Genomic DNA, 16,524 nt, shown 5'->3' with positions numbered 1-16,524 from the left:
TTGCCCATATACAGGAAATGGCCGCTCTACAGTTTCAAACAAGGAAGGAGGTTCTATTATACCGCCTTGGTTTCAAACTTACTCGCTGTGCTAGAGTGGCAGCAAGGAAGGAGACGCACAACCATGAGAAGACTATTATTAAAAAAATGTCTTTCCTTTGTAACGAATAGAAAGAGGAAATAGCAGCTCAGGTTGGGACGGAGGAAGGCATTGAAGTCTGTCAGATTAGTAATGCCGGGCCCGGGGACAATCGGTTTTTCCGTTTACTGCGCTGCGTGCGGTCTCAGATGAGTATTGTAAGATGTAGGACCCCTCTAGGAGGTGTTTAATATCTGCCTTTGCAGCGTCGGTCCATTGGGGGGGGGGGGGTTGGACAAAGGATAAGTGTTGTATTGGCAGTGGGGGGGGGGGGGGGGGGATCCATTCAGCATTAGCACCAGCAGTATGGGGGGGAGGGTTGGTGATAAGGGTGGCATGTTGGCAGTGGGGAGAGGGGAACTAATTCAGTTTTAGCACCCACAGTATTGGGGCAGGTGACAAAGATAAGGGGATCATATTAGCAGTGGGGGGGGGGGGGGGGATGGGAACTAATTCAGCATTAGCACCCACGGTACTGGGAGGGGGGACTGCAACACTGCATGCGCCAAACTATGCTTATGCTTTGAAGCATTTCCACAAGGAGCATAAGACTTAAACCATTAATTCAGGCCAGGAGATCCACATGGGGAAGGAGGACTATCCTAATGGTTAGAGAACCAGGGGAGCCCAGTTCCACTGTGGCTCCATGTGACCTTTAGGCAAATCACTTACACCTTCATTGCCACAGTACAAGCTTAGACTGTGAGCCCACCAGGGATAGGGAAAATAACTCCTGTATGCAACTTGCCTTGGAAAAGGCATGAGCTCAGCCCCCCCTTTTTTTTTCTTACTAAGAAAACATAGGCAACACAGACAGTGAAGGGGTTCTCTTAAGTGTCTGTGGCTGGTGTTGTGCCTCTTGCAGTTGTCCGAATAGTACTTCATGAGTTTATTTATAATTTCTTATGTACTGTCTGCAAGCCCGAAACCTGTCAAAACAGTGCATTGTAGGTAATTTGTTTCCACAAAAGTTACACCACATTGAAGAAAGTCGCAGCAAGATGGCTTAAATGGTCATGCAAACTCAGACATGGTACCATGTGGACAACTACAAGAACACTAAAGGGGTTCTGTTTTGTTTCTGTTTTCAAATTCAGGTGGGAATTTCTTGCAAAGAGAGCTTATAGGCTGATATCTTTATTTTGCATGTGAGAACTTGGTTTGAGAAAGCGCTGTTTTCCTTAACACTAGCAGAGCCCTGGCCTTAATTTGCCAATTCTTTACTCACCTACAAGTGGTGACTGGCAGCACCTTTGTCTTTGATTAGAGAAAGTAGCTGTGCAATAGGAAGGTCACTCTTGCCTGCAGAGTTTAGTTGGCATAACCTGATCCTGAGCCTTTGGGTTCAGCTTCTCAGGTGTGGGAAGACTTGAATGTTGAGGCTCTCCTTTTTCTCACCCTGATCAATAGAAAAGAAGCATGAAGAACCGCTCACCTTCTCCCCCCTTACACGTCCATGTAAATGAAAAAACCGCTGTGCACGTTCACATCAAAAAGAACCAGAAATCGCCACCAAAATGCCAGGTAAGGCTTGCAAGTGCTGGTAGTTACTGCCTGAGATGGGACATTACGAAAGCAGAAATGCTTGTAGCTATCCCTGTTTGTGTTTTTTTAAATTTTTTTGTAGCTTTAGGATACGGCTCACTTTAGTTTTTCTGTTTCAGCAGTTTAAGTCAATGAGAAATAGAATGAAGGGGGAGACAAAAGCTCTGCGGCGGAGTGTGAAAGTGAAAACTAAAGCACCCTGGATCCCTCCTGGAAAGACAAGTTCTCGGGATAAGGCTTATATATGGGAGGTATGTTCTCTGCATATCATTACCCTGCTCAGTACTTTCCTTTAGAAGGTTACGATAATGTACCAAAATGCAAATTTCTTCCCAGCAGTGGTCCAGTGCAAACACCCGAGGCTACGATTCTCTCTAATTCCAGCCCTGGCCTCTTATCTGCCTCAGTGCAGCTCAACATCTGGGAGAAACAATATTGTGACATAACGCAGAGCATTGTTACTCATATGAAACATTTTCTTACACCTGATTGGTTCAGAACACTCATGTGACAAGGTAGATATTTGTATTGTCTGCTTCATCTGGTCACTTCAATGGTGATCAGTATTTTAACCAATCATATTGCAGCATGAGAATTATATTGTTACATGAGGATGCTCCTTGATCCTGATTGGCTCATCCTGAGTGAATAATACCATAGAAATACAAATGAAAACTAGATTGGGCCATCGACAGGTCCCCCTTCCTACTTAGGCATAAGATCGAGTAGGTCTATGGGGGTGCCGGAGATCACTGCACTGGAGCCCAGACAGCCAGCCAGAAGTTGGGAGCGCAGAGGGGCTGCAACCGCTTCATGCGGTATGCATGCACTGAAGACCTGCAGCTTGTCGTTACATCTTGTTTCCTGTAGCAAACTAGGCTGGCCGGGCAGACATGGCAAGGTAGTTCATGTGCCTGTAGTCCACCAGGTAATCCTGAGCTTTTAACTGCTTTCTAGGCAGCAGAGTCCACAATTGGTGTCTCAGGGTTGCACAGTTGAGCGAACTCAGCTTTTTAAGCAGGTTGGAGAAGCTGGGTTCTGATCAGTTCTAATGCTGACCATTCAGAACAGGATGGTAATGAAGGGTGATCTTTCAAAAATCCTATGGATAGGAATATAAAAAATCATTTTTCTTCTATTAAGTTTCGGAAACAACTTTTCTTAAAAAGCTGAGAGACTCCTGGCTTTCCTGGCCATGTAAAAGGTTATGTTTATAACATGGCACCTAAGCTGTCAAGATACATATGCTGTGCTTGTTTTATAAAGGCAGTATTCTATTCTAGTCTATTTCTGTTCTACTCCACAATTATCCTAAAGGTTCAACGTGGATGACATAAAAATAGTCCTCTAGTTAGGAGAGTAACGAGTTCATACAATATATGTACCCATGTGCCATTATAAAGTAGCCTACCCAAAAGCTCCCACATAAAGTTATACTTGCTTCAAGGAGGAGTTATTTTGTGTGTGTGCTGGTAGTTGGTGCATATGCGTGTATTTTATGAAATATATGCATAATTGCCAATTCACCTCTGCTTTTCCTATTCACCTTTGGAACACCTGTGTAGGTGATGTTTTTTTGAGTTGCAACTTTGTAAACATATATTTGAATATATGCTTCATTCTCAATTTGCAGTGTAGAGAGTGGTAAGAGAGAAAATAAAACAAATGATAGTAACCAGCAATGATACTGATAAACATCCCGAGTAAGTCACTCTAGTGAGAAGCAAAACTAATAACTTGCACATACACAGTGAAGTATGAGATGAGCTTGATTTAGTAGAACAAATGTAGACATTAATTTACATACATAATCAGTTGGAGGGAGTCCCATGACCAGGAGTATTCCCTGGTCCCTGAAGTGGTGATCACTTTGTTTCTGTCACTGTCTTGAGTCCGAAGCTCTGCTCTCTTTGGTGTGGGGCTTTGATTTATTGATTAATGTTACACAAAAAGGTGTTTCTTTCTGTCTATGTTTCGCTCTCGCTCTCTCTGGTTTAAGTAAGGTGGTTTAATTCTCATCACGCTGGAAGGTAAGCAAGGTGCTTTCAGTAATGTAGCGCTGTGGAAGATCCTAATTAAAGGTAGCTCTGTGAATCATTGCCTGATCTTTTCTGCAAATGTCTCTCTCCCTACAAGGGTGAAGTACTTCTGTGCATGAAAGAGGAGCAGGACTTGGGAGTGATCATATCTGATAATAAAGTGACCAAATAAATAGAAAAGGCAACAGCAAAAGACAGAAAGATGCTTGGGTGCATAGGGAGGGGAATGGCCAGCAGGAAAAAGCAGGTGATGGTGTCTCTGTATCTGGTGAGACCTCATTTGGAGTATTGTTTACAATTTGAGAGACCACACCTTCAAAAGAATATAAAAAGAATGGAGTTGGTCTAGAGGGCAGCTACTAAAATGGTTAGTGATCTTCTTTATAAAGCATATGGGGATAGACTTAAAGATATAAATATATATACTTGGAGGAAAGGCAAAAGAGGAGAGATCAGGGTTAATACCAAGTGTTAGGTACCCTAGGTGAACCTATAGCCTTATCCCTTCCACCCATTAACTTTTAGACTTCTAATCTGCTCCCCTAAGATATCAATGTTTTTAAATATTGAACTTTGTTGTTTGTATATATCTCACACATACACAGAGAGCAATTTTAGCTATTTACCCTAGTAAGTGGGCTATTTGAAAACTTCCCACTCTTCCTGCAGGTAATGCATTGCAGGGTTTTTTACATTCGTGTAGTTGTCAGGATCTGTTGTTTTGCACTGACTACAATTGGTCTTTGATGCTACTGAGAAACTAGTGCCCTAGGTGACTGCCTAGTCTGTCTACTATTTGTTTGACCCTGGGGGAGATCTGATAGAAACATTTAAGTACCTCCATGGTATAAATGCATAGGAATGAGAGGCATAGGATGAGAGTGAAAGGGATAGAATCAGGAATAATCTAAGGAAATGTTTCTTTATGGAAAGGGTGTGGATGGGTAGCATGGCTTCCCAGTGGAGGTGGTGAAGATGCTTTCTTGAATTCTAATGTAATCCTCACAGGACAAGCACAGGAGAGGGAGAGTTTTGTAGAGCTATTTGGTATAGATGTTCAGACTGGATAGGTCAAATGGTCTTTATCTGCCATTGATTTTTTATTTTTTTTATTTATAAGATTACCCCCCCCCCCCCCCATTAGTATGCTGATGATGATTTTGATCTGGTTCTACCAGGTTATTGAAAATGAGGAAGTATAGTCTATCAAATAATAAAATTAAATATAACCAACAGTAACTGATTTTTTTTCTCTGCTTTCCTTCTTAGCGGAGATCACTTGCAATACTGAATCCATGAACCCACTTACACCACTACATATCTTACTACCTATACCATAACTATAACCCGTGGGTTGGATCTAGCCCAGGAAGCTAATTGTTCTGGCCTGTATAAGTCTCTTTCTTTTTTTTTTTTCACACCTGGTGTCTGTTTTAAACAGTAGGTTCCCCAAGACAAACTTCAGAGGCAGCAGTAGATGCTGTTGTCCATTGGAATATACAGTAGAAACCTCTACCCTTCCCTTCTAATGTCTGAATGATGAGTTGTGAGTGTACCTAACTCTTGCCCATGGGCACAAAATCAAGACAGAGGGTGTGAGAGAGCACGTAACACTATGCTAGTGTGGTGGCGGTGTGCTTTCTCCAGGTAGCCTATAGGTAGGTGGTCATATGGGTGTGCGAGCCTGCCTCTCATCTTTCTGGAGGGGCACAAGCCACAGACTGCACATGCTTAAATGGAACCATCAGCATGATGATAAAGCTAGATGCAAGGGTAAGGGGGAAATACTGGAAGGAGAGGTGGAACAGGACATTAAGAGTTGTTGGGGAGTGGATCGGTTGTAAGACATGGAGCAGATGCATGGAAAGGATGGAGGCAGTGTTGCCTTTTTTGTAAACTTTCTAGTTCTGTTATATCTTTTTTTTTTGAGACGAGACAACCAGAACTGCACATAGTACTGAAGATGCAGTTACACCAAAGAGAAATACAGAGGCATGATCATATTCTCCATTCCTTTCTAGATAATTCCTAAAATTCTATTTTCTTTTCTGATGTTGTCATACACTAACCTGAGTATTTCAATGTGTTTTCCTTAGTGCTGACTTCTCAGAATGGAACCCAGCATTATGTACTTAGTTAGGATTATTTTTCTCTGCCAGGTGCAATGGAATAGAGGGTGATCAAAATTTGCAATGAAATTGGCCACTAGGGCCAGATCCAGCCTTTAAATGAGAACAGTCCCCAATCCCTCCCTTCTTCTCTCTCCCCGCAAACAGAAGAAGCTCTCCTCCCTTCCCCCCTTGGCCTACCATACATTCCCTTCCCCCCTTGGCCTACCATACATTCCCTGGTAGTCAAGTGGCTAGTTGGGGCAGGAACGATTCCCGGTTGCACCTGCCTATACTGTATCTCTGCCAGATTGGCTGTCGTGGCAGCCATTTTGAGACTGCAACTGGCACAGACAAGAGTGGCTGCATTCTAGTTGCCAGACCATTGGGGGATGTATGGTAGGCCCAGGAGGGAACCTATGGGGTGGTTCCAGGAAAGGGGCTCATTCTATTCAAGGGAGGAGGGAGAGCAAGCTGGGAGACCCAGCATAACGGTTCAGTGCATTTTTGGCAGAAACTGAAAAGCCCAAATATGAATTTTGGGCAAACCAAACTTCAGTTGGTCTTTACAAAGGAACACCTTTTTCTTTTTTTTTTTTTTTTTGGGGGGGGGGGGGGGGGAGAGCAAGCTTTGCCCCAACCCCAACTCTTTTCCCAGGCCTAGAATTAACTCTTCTCCAATCCCTATCCCCACTTCTTGTGTTCTTTGAGCCCTGCACTCTTATATCTTGTCCCATTTTTCCATCTCCTGCCTTGCATCCGTCCCCAGCCATGCATTAGTCCCATCTTTTCCTCCCCCCCCCCCCCCCATGGCCTAGTATTTCCACCTCTCTCCCTGACATATTCTTTCATCTTCCCCTCTTCTGTGCTTTCTTGAAATCTCTGTCCCCATTGCAGCTCCTCCAGGGTAGTCATGTCAGTGTTGGTAATAAAAGGGCTGCTACAAGGGGCACAGAACCTCAGCATTCAGGCCTTTTGCAAAGGCTCTGCCAGCCCAGCCCCCACAACAGCAGGAAGTGTGTATCTCAGAGGATAGGGCTAGCAGAGTCTTGCAGAGCACCTGAATGCTGAGGCTGCATGGCTCCTGAAGGTGGCTCTTTTGCTGCTAACACTGTCGTAATTGTGCTGGAGGAACTGTGTTGGTGACTGAGGTTTGAGGGGATAAGAGAATGGGGACAGCCAGTAGGAAACATTTGGTGGTCCAGGGCCATGTGCTCCCTCTTCCCTGTTCTGACACCTATGCTGTCCTGTGTGCATCACTTTGCACCTGTATACATTTTAATTTTATCTGCTATTTAGATATGTAGTTCCCCAATCTTTTAAGGTGCTCTTTCAAATTCTCACAATCTTTTGTGATTTAATAACTTTTAACTCATTTTGTGTCATATTCAAATTTGATCACCTCACTCACTGTTCCTTTTACAGGTCATTTATAAAAAGAACCAGGCCTAGTCAGAGCTGGCTCAAGACATAGACCAGGTGAGGCACTGGCTCAGGGTACCAGGCCTCAAGGGTGCTGAAAGCCTACCTCACCAGCTCTCCTGTAGCAGCCAACTCCGTCTTTTGTCTAGAGGCAGGATCTCTTCCCCCTCCCACACCCCATGTGTCCAGCATATCTAATTCAGCCTTCTCCCGTCCACCTCCAGGTCCAATATCTCTCGTCTCTCAGCTCTCCCCCCCTCAAGGTTGCTGGCAGTAGTAGCATTTTACACAACCTCTGCCTGTACCAGTCCCAAAACCTCCCTCTGCTGTTTTTTTTTTGTGGGTGGGGGCTGGACACAGCAAAAGGAAGACTTTGGGGCCAGTGCAGGCAGCCTTGTATGAAATGCTACTGCTGTTTTCAGCCCCTGCAGTAACAAGAAGTTAAATTACGACGGTGGGGGGGGGGGGGGGGCAGGGTTGGACACAGCAAAAGGAAGGCTTTGGGGCCACTGCAGGCAACCTTGTAATAAATGCTACTGGTGCTGGCTATCTGTGGAGGAAAAAGATGTGTTTATAGGTAGATGAGAGGGGGGAGATTTTTTGTTTTCTCTCTCTCTCCTCCTTCTCCTCCTCCCCCTCCCCCCTGCCAGATTGGGTGACATGGCAGATAATGGGGGAAGGGAGAGATGTTGGACCTGGGGGTAGAAGGGTTCTCAACCCAGTCCCCAGGACACACCCAGCCAGCCAGGTTTCAAAATATCCACACTGAATATGCATGAGATAAATTTGCATGCCAAGACAACAGTACGTGCATGTTTTTCTCGTTCATATTTTATATGGGTGTCCTGAAAGCCTGACTGGCTGGGTGTGTCCTGAGTACTGGGTTGAGAACCCCTGTTCTAGAGCTGCCTTTAAAATGGTGCCACTGACCCCTAGTGACAGTCTTGCAGTACTACTTTTAGGGAGTTCAAGGTGCCTTATAAGGGTTTTTTCCTCATTATATAACAGCTTGAAACCACTAGGTCAGGAGCGAGTGGGACTTGATCCTGCCCCCAGGACTCCTGGGTGAGTTGAGGTTAGGAGGTGGGATGGCTGGCTAGAAGAGAGCTGATATGAGGGGGCACTGAGGTGGGAGGGTGTTTGGGAGGGTCCTTTGAATGAATGGAAATAAGCTTGCACAGCAGAAACATTGTAATTAATTTTTTTTTACTTGTTCCTTGAAATAAAATAATTACTCTGTTACATTTGACACATCTGGTCATGGCCTACCTCTACTAACTTGTTCTTTCTTATGGCCCATGAAAAGGCCTTGATTGCTCTCTAAAGCAGAGCTTCCCAAATTGTGGGTGGGGTTGTGACCTGAATTGGTGCTCCATAGAACACTTGTCCTGTACTGCCTGGGAGTTGCACACTTTTCTACAGCTGCATGAATTGCGGTTGTGAGTGCTTCTCACACCAATTCTGAAGACATACCTAGCCAGTCAGGTTTTCAAGATACATCCACAATGAATATGCATGAGATAAATTTGCATACAATGAAGGCGCAGTGTATGCAAACGTCTTATGCATATTCCCATTGTGAATATCTTGAAAACCAAACTAGATTGGTGTGTCTGTAGAGCAAGGGTTCTCAACTCAGTTATAAAGTCAAATGTTAGACTGGCTAACCTACCTAAAAGAGAGCTTTAAACTAGAATTGTTGGAGCAGGGTGATCAAAGCCCTCAGGTAAGTGAAGTATTAAATACCTCTACACAAATGGGGAAAAAGGGGTAATGTCTGGAGCATGGGAAATAAGGTTTTAGATCTCAAGGCTATGATGAGAAGAAGCTGATTTGGATTTAGTGGCGATCAGAGACACAGTTCACAGATATCCGTGACTGGGATATAGTTATACCAGGCTATAATCTGTTCAGGAAAGAAAGGGAGAGGAGTGGCATTATATGTTAAAGATCATATTAAAGCCACCCAATTGCTGGGCCTACAGCGTAAGGAAAAGGCACCGTGGGTCAATCTGGAAAGAAGGAATGGCAAATATATTTACATTAGTGTGCTATACAGGCCTCCTTCACAGACAGAAGAAATGGACAGAGATTTATGTTTCAACGGTTTTTTATTGAAAACAGTGTACACTTTTGTCAACATCAAATATTCAATATGTACAACCAGTCATGAAATTCCCTTCTAATCAAACATCAAACAGTTCGGGCCTACTGCTTTCACTTTTTTATTCCGTTTCTCCAACCCCCCCCCCCCTTTCCCTGTTCCCCCCACCCCCCAAAAAAATCCCCCCCCCTCTGTTAACCCTCCTATTCTCTCCCTCCCCACGGAAAACTCACAATCATCCTAAAGAGGAACTGACCCACCTACAACTTCAATATAGTGTCTACAGCACATTAAGCACAAAACTCTTACCCTTAGCTGATAGGGTATCTATATATTTTCCCCAGACCTTCAAAAACTGATTCTTTCGTTTTGGGGATCCCCTGGCTTCTCTTGCCTCCCACATCAGCAGCTGGTGCACCATATTCCGCCAGTGCCAAAATTCTGGTACAGCCTCTGAAGTCCAGTTTTGAAGTATACATTTCTTTGCCAGAAGACACCCCTTACGAAAAAATAATGTTTCCTCTGAGGTATTTCCTCTAAATGACCCATATATATCCAGTAACATCTGTGAGGGGGTTCCTATTATTTCACAAGACAGCAGGTTTGACAGATAGGTGGCCACTCTGGACCAGAAGCCCTGTATGGCTTCACAGCTTCAAAATGCGTGATAGAATGTGTTTTCTGCGATTTTACATCGCAAGCATATTGAATTTTGTGTTCCCCCCCAAATTTTGCTAGTTGTACTTGTGTGAAGTAGGCTCTATGAAGTACTCGAAATGCACATTCCCGATATTGGGCTCCACTAACTAAGTTTGCAATACCCTTCACTTGTCTGTTAATGTCCCAGTTGGGGAGGACTATTCCCAAATCTTTCTCCCACCGTTCTTTAACTGTTTTCAAGTCTCTATTCATCCCCACTGACCCTAATGCCTTATACACTTCAGAGACAGATGGTTCAGTATCTGAAATTTCCTCAAAGAATTCTTTCAACTTGGACCCTGACTTTTGTCTCAATTTCTCCCCATCTAAAGAATGTATAAAATGTTTCAGCTGGCAATAAGCAAAAGTGTCCCCCCATTGCATCGGCTCATTACCCAGTATTTGCTCTCGTGGTTTTATCTGTCCCTCAACTCCCATTATGTCTTCCAAATACATTATTCCTCTTTCCTCCCATTTTTTAAATACTGGATTCTCCAAGCCTGGCACAAACTTAGGGTTCCCCCAAATGGTCATTAATTCCGTGACGCCAGTATCCACTTTCAGACATTTTCCCAAGAACTGCCACGCCTCATGCAGCGGCGTCAACAACAAACTTCGACTTAGATATCTAGGGATCAAAGATCTCTCCACTTGCAACAATGACACCAAGCGATAGGGAGCATAGAATGCCTCTTCCATCTCTAGGGGGGTGTATTTGTTTGATTCAAAAAGCCAATCTCTAATATGTCTCAGTAAACATGCCATATTATATAGTTTCACATTAGGCAAGTCTAGTCCCCCCTGTGACCAGCCCCCCCATAGCAGCTGGAATTTCATTTTCGCCTTTTTGTTCGCCCAGCAAAATCTCATTACCAGTCTGTAGAACTTTGTCAGATCTTTGTTCAACAGCCTAAGGGGAAGGGTTTGCATGACGTATAGCCAGCGAGGAAGAATGACCATACGTATTAGCTTGACGGTTAGCTTGACGGAGTTTAAAAAGGGGTTAGATAGATTCCTAAAGGACAAGTCCATAGACCGCTATTAAATGGACTTGGAAAAATTCTGCATTTTTAGGTATAACTTGTCTGGAATGTTTTTATGTTTGGGGAGCGTGCCAGGTGCCCTTGACCTGGATTGGCCACTGTCGGTGACAGGATGCTGGGCTAGATGGACCTTTGGTCTTTCCCAGTATGGCACTACTTATGTACTTATGTACTTATAAGCCCCAAACGACCTATCAAAGAGAGTGGCAATGCTTCCCATTTTTCCAGCTGCTGTTTGGTTTGCGCCAGAAGTTGTTGTACATTAAGTTTATAAAGGTCCCTAGTCTTCGTTGATAGCAAGATTCCTAAATAGTGGACGTGTCCCCTTGCCCACCGCAACGGGAAGATCCCTGGCAAATTTCTATTCATCTCTTCATCAGCAGCCAGTGCCTCTGACTTTTCCAGATTTAACTTGAGACCAGAGAAATCCCCAAATTCCTGAAATGCTTCTAATAGAGCTGGCAACGATGTCTCTGGTCTCGTGATCACAACTAATAAGTCATCAGCAAAGGCTGCCAATTTGAATTTCCCAGTACCCAAGGTTACACCATGAATTTCTGCATTAGAATATACCTCTCTTATCAGTGGGTCCAAATACAATGCAAACAATAACGGTGACAAGGGGCAACCTTGACGAGTTCCTCTCTCTATCCCCACATTTTCTGAACAATTACCGTTCACCATCACTCTCGCTTTTGGTGAGGTGTAAAGAGATTTAACCGCTCCCAAAAACCATCCGTCGAATCCATATTTTCCCATTACTGTGAACAGAAACTCCCATTTCACACGGTCAAAGGCCTTTTCTGCGTCAAAGCTTACTATGAGTGCTGATCTATTTGCCCTACCAATCTGTTCCAAAGAGAGTAGAATCCGCCTGAGATTCTTAGATACAGCTCGGCCTTTAACAAAGCCCACCTGTGCTTCATGCACCAGTCTTGGCAACACCCGACTCATTCTGTTTGCCAGTATCTTTGCAAAAATTTTAACTTCACAGTTTAATAGTGATATGGGTCTATAAGACTCAGGTAAAGTCACATCTCTCTTGGGCTTCGGGATTAATATGATACAAGCTATATTCAGTTGGTCTGGCAGTGACCCTTTCTCCACCCATTCATTATAGGCTTCCACCATTGGTGGCAGAATGGTCTCTCCCATCAATTTATAAAACTCTATCTTCAAACCATCCGGTCCAGGTGTTTTCCCTGATTGACTACTTCCAATGGCCCATCCCACCTCATCAATAGATATAGGGGCATTGAGCTGGTCTCTCTCCCCATCAGTCAGTCTCGGAGAATCCAGATTGTCCAAATATAAAGTACTGTCAAGGCCTGAATCGTCCCTTTCTGCATATAATTGCTGGTAAAAGTTTTGAAAAATATCTCGGATTTCAGCGTCTGAATGGCATAGTTTACCTGTCTGATCTTTCAAGGCTGCTACTATGCGAGTAGCCTGTTTCCGAGCTTTCCTATGAAGAGAGGCTGAGAAGGCTAGGGCTTTTCAGCTTGGAGAAGAGACGGCTGAGGGGAGATATGATAGAAGTGTATAAAATAATGAGTGGAATGGATCGGGTGGATGTGAAGCGACTGTTCACGCTATCCAAAAATACTAGGACTAGAGGGCATGAGTTGAAGCTACAGTGTGGTAAATTTAAAACGAATCGGAGAAAATTTTTCTTCACCCAACGTGTAATTAGACTCTGGAATTCATTGCCGGAGAACGTGGTACGGGTGGTTAGCTTGACGGAGTTTAAAAAGGGGTTAGATAGATTCCTAAAGGACAAGTCCATAGACCGCTATTAAATGGACTGGAAAAATTCCTCATTTTTAGGTATAACTTGTCTGGAATGTTTTTACGTTTGGGGAGCGTGCCAGGTGCCCTTGACCTGGATTGGCCACTGTCGGTGACAGGATGCTGGGCTAGATGGACCTTTGGTCTTTCCCAGTATGGCACTACTTATGTACTTATGTACTTATGCACCCTTGCCCCCAAATTTGTATAATTGAAATTTATAGTAGGTTTGTGATTTCACCTCACGTTCATGGATCAACGTGTTTAGAGTCACCTGTGCCCCTAGGAGCTCCTTCCTAGTATGGAGTTTCACCAAGTCTTTTCCGTAAGGTACGGATCTGGGCCTCTAATCTCAAAATTTCTTTATCCCTAGCTTTTTTAAAGTGATTGACATAGCTGATCATTTCTCCTCTCATGACAGCCTTGGCTGCTTCCCAGTAAGAGGAGGCACTCTCAACGGAATATTCGTTGGTAGTTTTATATTCAGCCCACTTAGCCAACAATCCCTCTTTAAAGCCTATATCTTTGACTAAGTAGCTCGGAAAAGACCACCATCTCATTTTCTCTTCCATCCCCATAGACAGAGATTTAATTGAAGACATTCAAAATACATCTGTGAAAGGGGAATTAGTACTAATAGCTGATTTTAATGTGCCAGGTGTTGATTGGGGTATTGCTATTGCTGGGTCTTCTAGAAGCAGGGCGATCTTGGATTCTGTCCAGGGGGAACTATTCCAGCAGTTGGTAATAGAACCCACGTGGGATGGGGCCATATCTGACTTAATGCTTACTAATGGGGACAGTGTTTCTGATGTTATAGTAGGTGATCATCTGGCATCCATGAGCAGGATTGCAGAAGACAAACACAAGTAGGAGGTGGTAGTCCCTGACCAATTTTCATAGGACTGTGTTTGTGAGGAGCCTAGCTAAAGGTGGACAAAGCGATGGGTCCGGATGGCATATGTCCGAGGATACTGAAGGAACTTAGGGAAGTTCTAGCGGCTCCACTGGGATGACCTTTTCAGTGGTTCTCTAGAGTTGGGAGTGGTCCCACAGGACTGGAGAAGAGCATATGTGGTTCCTTCACAAAAGCAGAAGTAAAAATGAGGTTGTGAAATACAGGCCAGTAAGTCTCACTTTTGTGGTAAGTAAATTTAATAGAAATTCTTTTTAAAACGGATAATAGTAAAGTTTTTGGAATCCAGTGAATTATAGGACCCTAGGCAACATGGTTTCACTAAAGGCAGATCTTGTTAGATAAATCTGATTAATTTCTTTGACTGGGTGACCAGAGAGTTGGATTGAGAGAGAGCACTGGATATATTTTGATTTTAGCAAAGCCTTTAACACGGTTCTGCATGGGTGACTAATAAATTGAGTGCCCTTGGTATGGGCTCTAAAGTGACTGACTGGGTTAGGAGCTGGTTGAGTGGAAGGTGACAGTGTAATGGTAAATGGAACTCATTCTGAGGAAAAGGATGCTACCAGTAGTACATAAGTACATAAGTATTGCCATACTGGGAAAGACCAAAGGTCCATCGAGCCCAGCATCCTGTTTCCAACAGTGGCCAATCCAGGTCACAAATACCCGGCAAGATCCCCAAAATGTACAAAACATTTTATACTGCTTATCCCAGAAATAATGGATTTTCCCCAAGTTCATTTAATAACGGTCTATGGACTTTTCCTTTAGGAAGCCGTCCAAACCTTTTTTAAACGCTGCTAAGCTAACTGACTTTACCACATTCTCTGGCAATGAATTCCAGAGTTTAATTACACGTTGAGTGAAGAAACATTTTCTCCAATTCATTTTAAATTTACTACATTGTAGCTTCATCGCATGCCCCCCTAGTCCCAGTATTTTTGGAAAGCGTGAACAGATGCTTCACATCTACCTGTTCACCTCCACTCATTATTTTATAGACCTCTATCATATCTCCCCTCAGCCGCCTTTTCTCCAAGCTGAAGAGCCCTAGCCGCTTTAGCCTTTCCTCATAGGGAAGTCATCCCATCCTCTTTATCATTTTCGTCACCCTTCTCTGCACCTTTTCTAATTCCACTGTATCTTTTTTTGAGATGCGGTGACCAGAATTGAGCACAATATTCGAGGTACGGTCGCACCATGGAGCGATACAAAGGCATTATAACATCCTCATTTTTGTTTTCCATTCCTTTCCTAATAATACCTAACATTCTATTTGCTTTCTTAGCTGCAGCAGCACACTGAGCAGAAGGTTTCAACGTATCATCAACGACGACACCTAGATCCCTTTCTTGGTCCGTGACTCCTAACGTGGAACCTTACATGACGTAGCTATAATTCGGGTTCCTCTTTCTCACATCCATCACTTTGCACTTGCTCACATTAAACGTCATCTGCCATTTAGACATGCAGTCTCCCAGTCTCGTAAGATCCTCTTGTAATTTTTCACAATCCTCTTGCGATTTAACGACTTTGAATAACTTTGTGTCATCACCAAATTTAATTACCTCACTAGTTACTCCCATCTCTAGGTCATTTATAAATATGTTAAAAAGCAGTGGTCCCAGCACAGACCCCTGGGGAACCCCACTAACTACCCTTCTCCATTGAGAATACTGTCCATTTAACCCTACTCTCTGTTTTCTATCTTTTAACCAGTTTTTAATCCACAATAGAACACTACCTCCTATCCCATGACTCTCCAATTTCCTCTGGAGTCTTTCATGAAGTACTTTGTGAAACGCCTTCTGAAAATTCAGATACACTATCAACCGGCTCCCCTTTATCCACATGTTCACCCCTTCAAAGAAATGTAGTAGATTGGTGAGGCAAGATTTCCCTTCACTAAATCCATGTTGACTTTGTCTCAATCCATGCTTTTGAATATGCTCTGTAATTTTGTTCTTAATAGTCTCTACCATTTTGCCTGGCACCGACGTCAGACTCATCGGTCTATAATTTCCCGGATCTCCTCTGGAACCTTTTTTATGTTTATACCATTTTTATTCAGAACATTAAACAATGTACATTATTTCAGTGGCCTCATTTCTTTGTATCACATACTATGTACATTCATCCAATATAACCAACTGTTCTGTCTTTTCCCCTTACCCCCCCCTTTTTCCCCCTCCCTTCCTCTATTAGGGTCAGTCAAATGTTTAAGAGTCTGCTTCTTACACCTGGAGACATCGTATTCCAGAAAGGCCCCCAACAGTCTTGAAACTCTACCCCCCTGTCCGAAGTCGTCTCATATGTCCACACACTCTATTCGTATCAAGATTATCAGCTTTGCTCGCCATTGTTGAATTGTTGGACTGCTTCTTGCCGTCCACCCGGCATCACTGCCAAAGTCGTCTTGTTCGCAAAGTTCTTATAGCCTTTTGGAGCCAAAGGTTCTAGTTTAGGTTGACCAAATAGAAGAAGTACATCATAATACCACCTGGTTTCCCACCAAGCGGAAACCTGTGACAATACAGTCCTCCAGAGTCTCCTTATCTTTGCACATCTCCAAAACATATGGCCTAGCATCACACCTTCCTGTCCACACTTGGGGCATTCTCCCCATGATGATATTCCCATGTGAAACGCTCTGCGAGGAGAAATGTACATACGCAGCGCAAATTTATACCAAAGCTCTCAATGTCCCGCAAATTTT

At 43.6% G+C, this 16,524-nt stretch overlaps 1 protein-coding gene across 2 annotated transcripts in view; it reads left to right on the top strand.

The window, feature by feature from the left end:
* The first annotated feature begins 253 nt into the window (after positions 1-253).
* The window catches only part of ODF2 (outer dense fiber of sperm tails 2), a 137,573-nt gene continuing 121,302 nt past the window's right edge, over positions 254-16,524 (top strand). Inside the window, exons 1-3 of one of the 2 annotated variants that reach the window (XM_030207923.1) lie at positions 254-296; positions 1,549-1,662; positions 1,806-1,934. In XM_030207923.1, the coding sequence (XP_030063783.1) occupies positions 288-296; positions 1,549-1,662; positions 1,806-1,934 (252 nt within the window). In that variant the 5' untranslated portion in view covers positions 254-287. Of the gene's footprint in view, positions 297-1,548; positions 1,663-1,802; positions 1,935-16,524 lie in introns of both variants that reach the window. The other variant, XM_030207922.1, reaches the window with a different exon arrangement.

The sequence above is a fragment of the Microcaecilia unicolor genome, chromosome 6 (genome assembly GCF_901765095.1).
Source record: "Microcaecilia unicolor chromosome 6, aMicUni1.1, whole genome shotgun sequence".
NCBI lineage: Eukaryota > Metazoa > Chordata > Amphibia > Gymnophiona > Siphonopidae > Microcaecilia > Microcaecilia unicolor.
The sequence above is the reverse complement of the archived record's forward strand: the minus strand, read 5'-3'. Positions and strand labels throughout refer to the sequence as shown.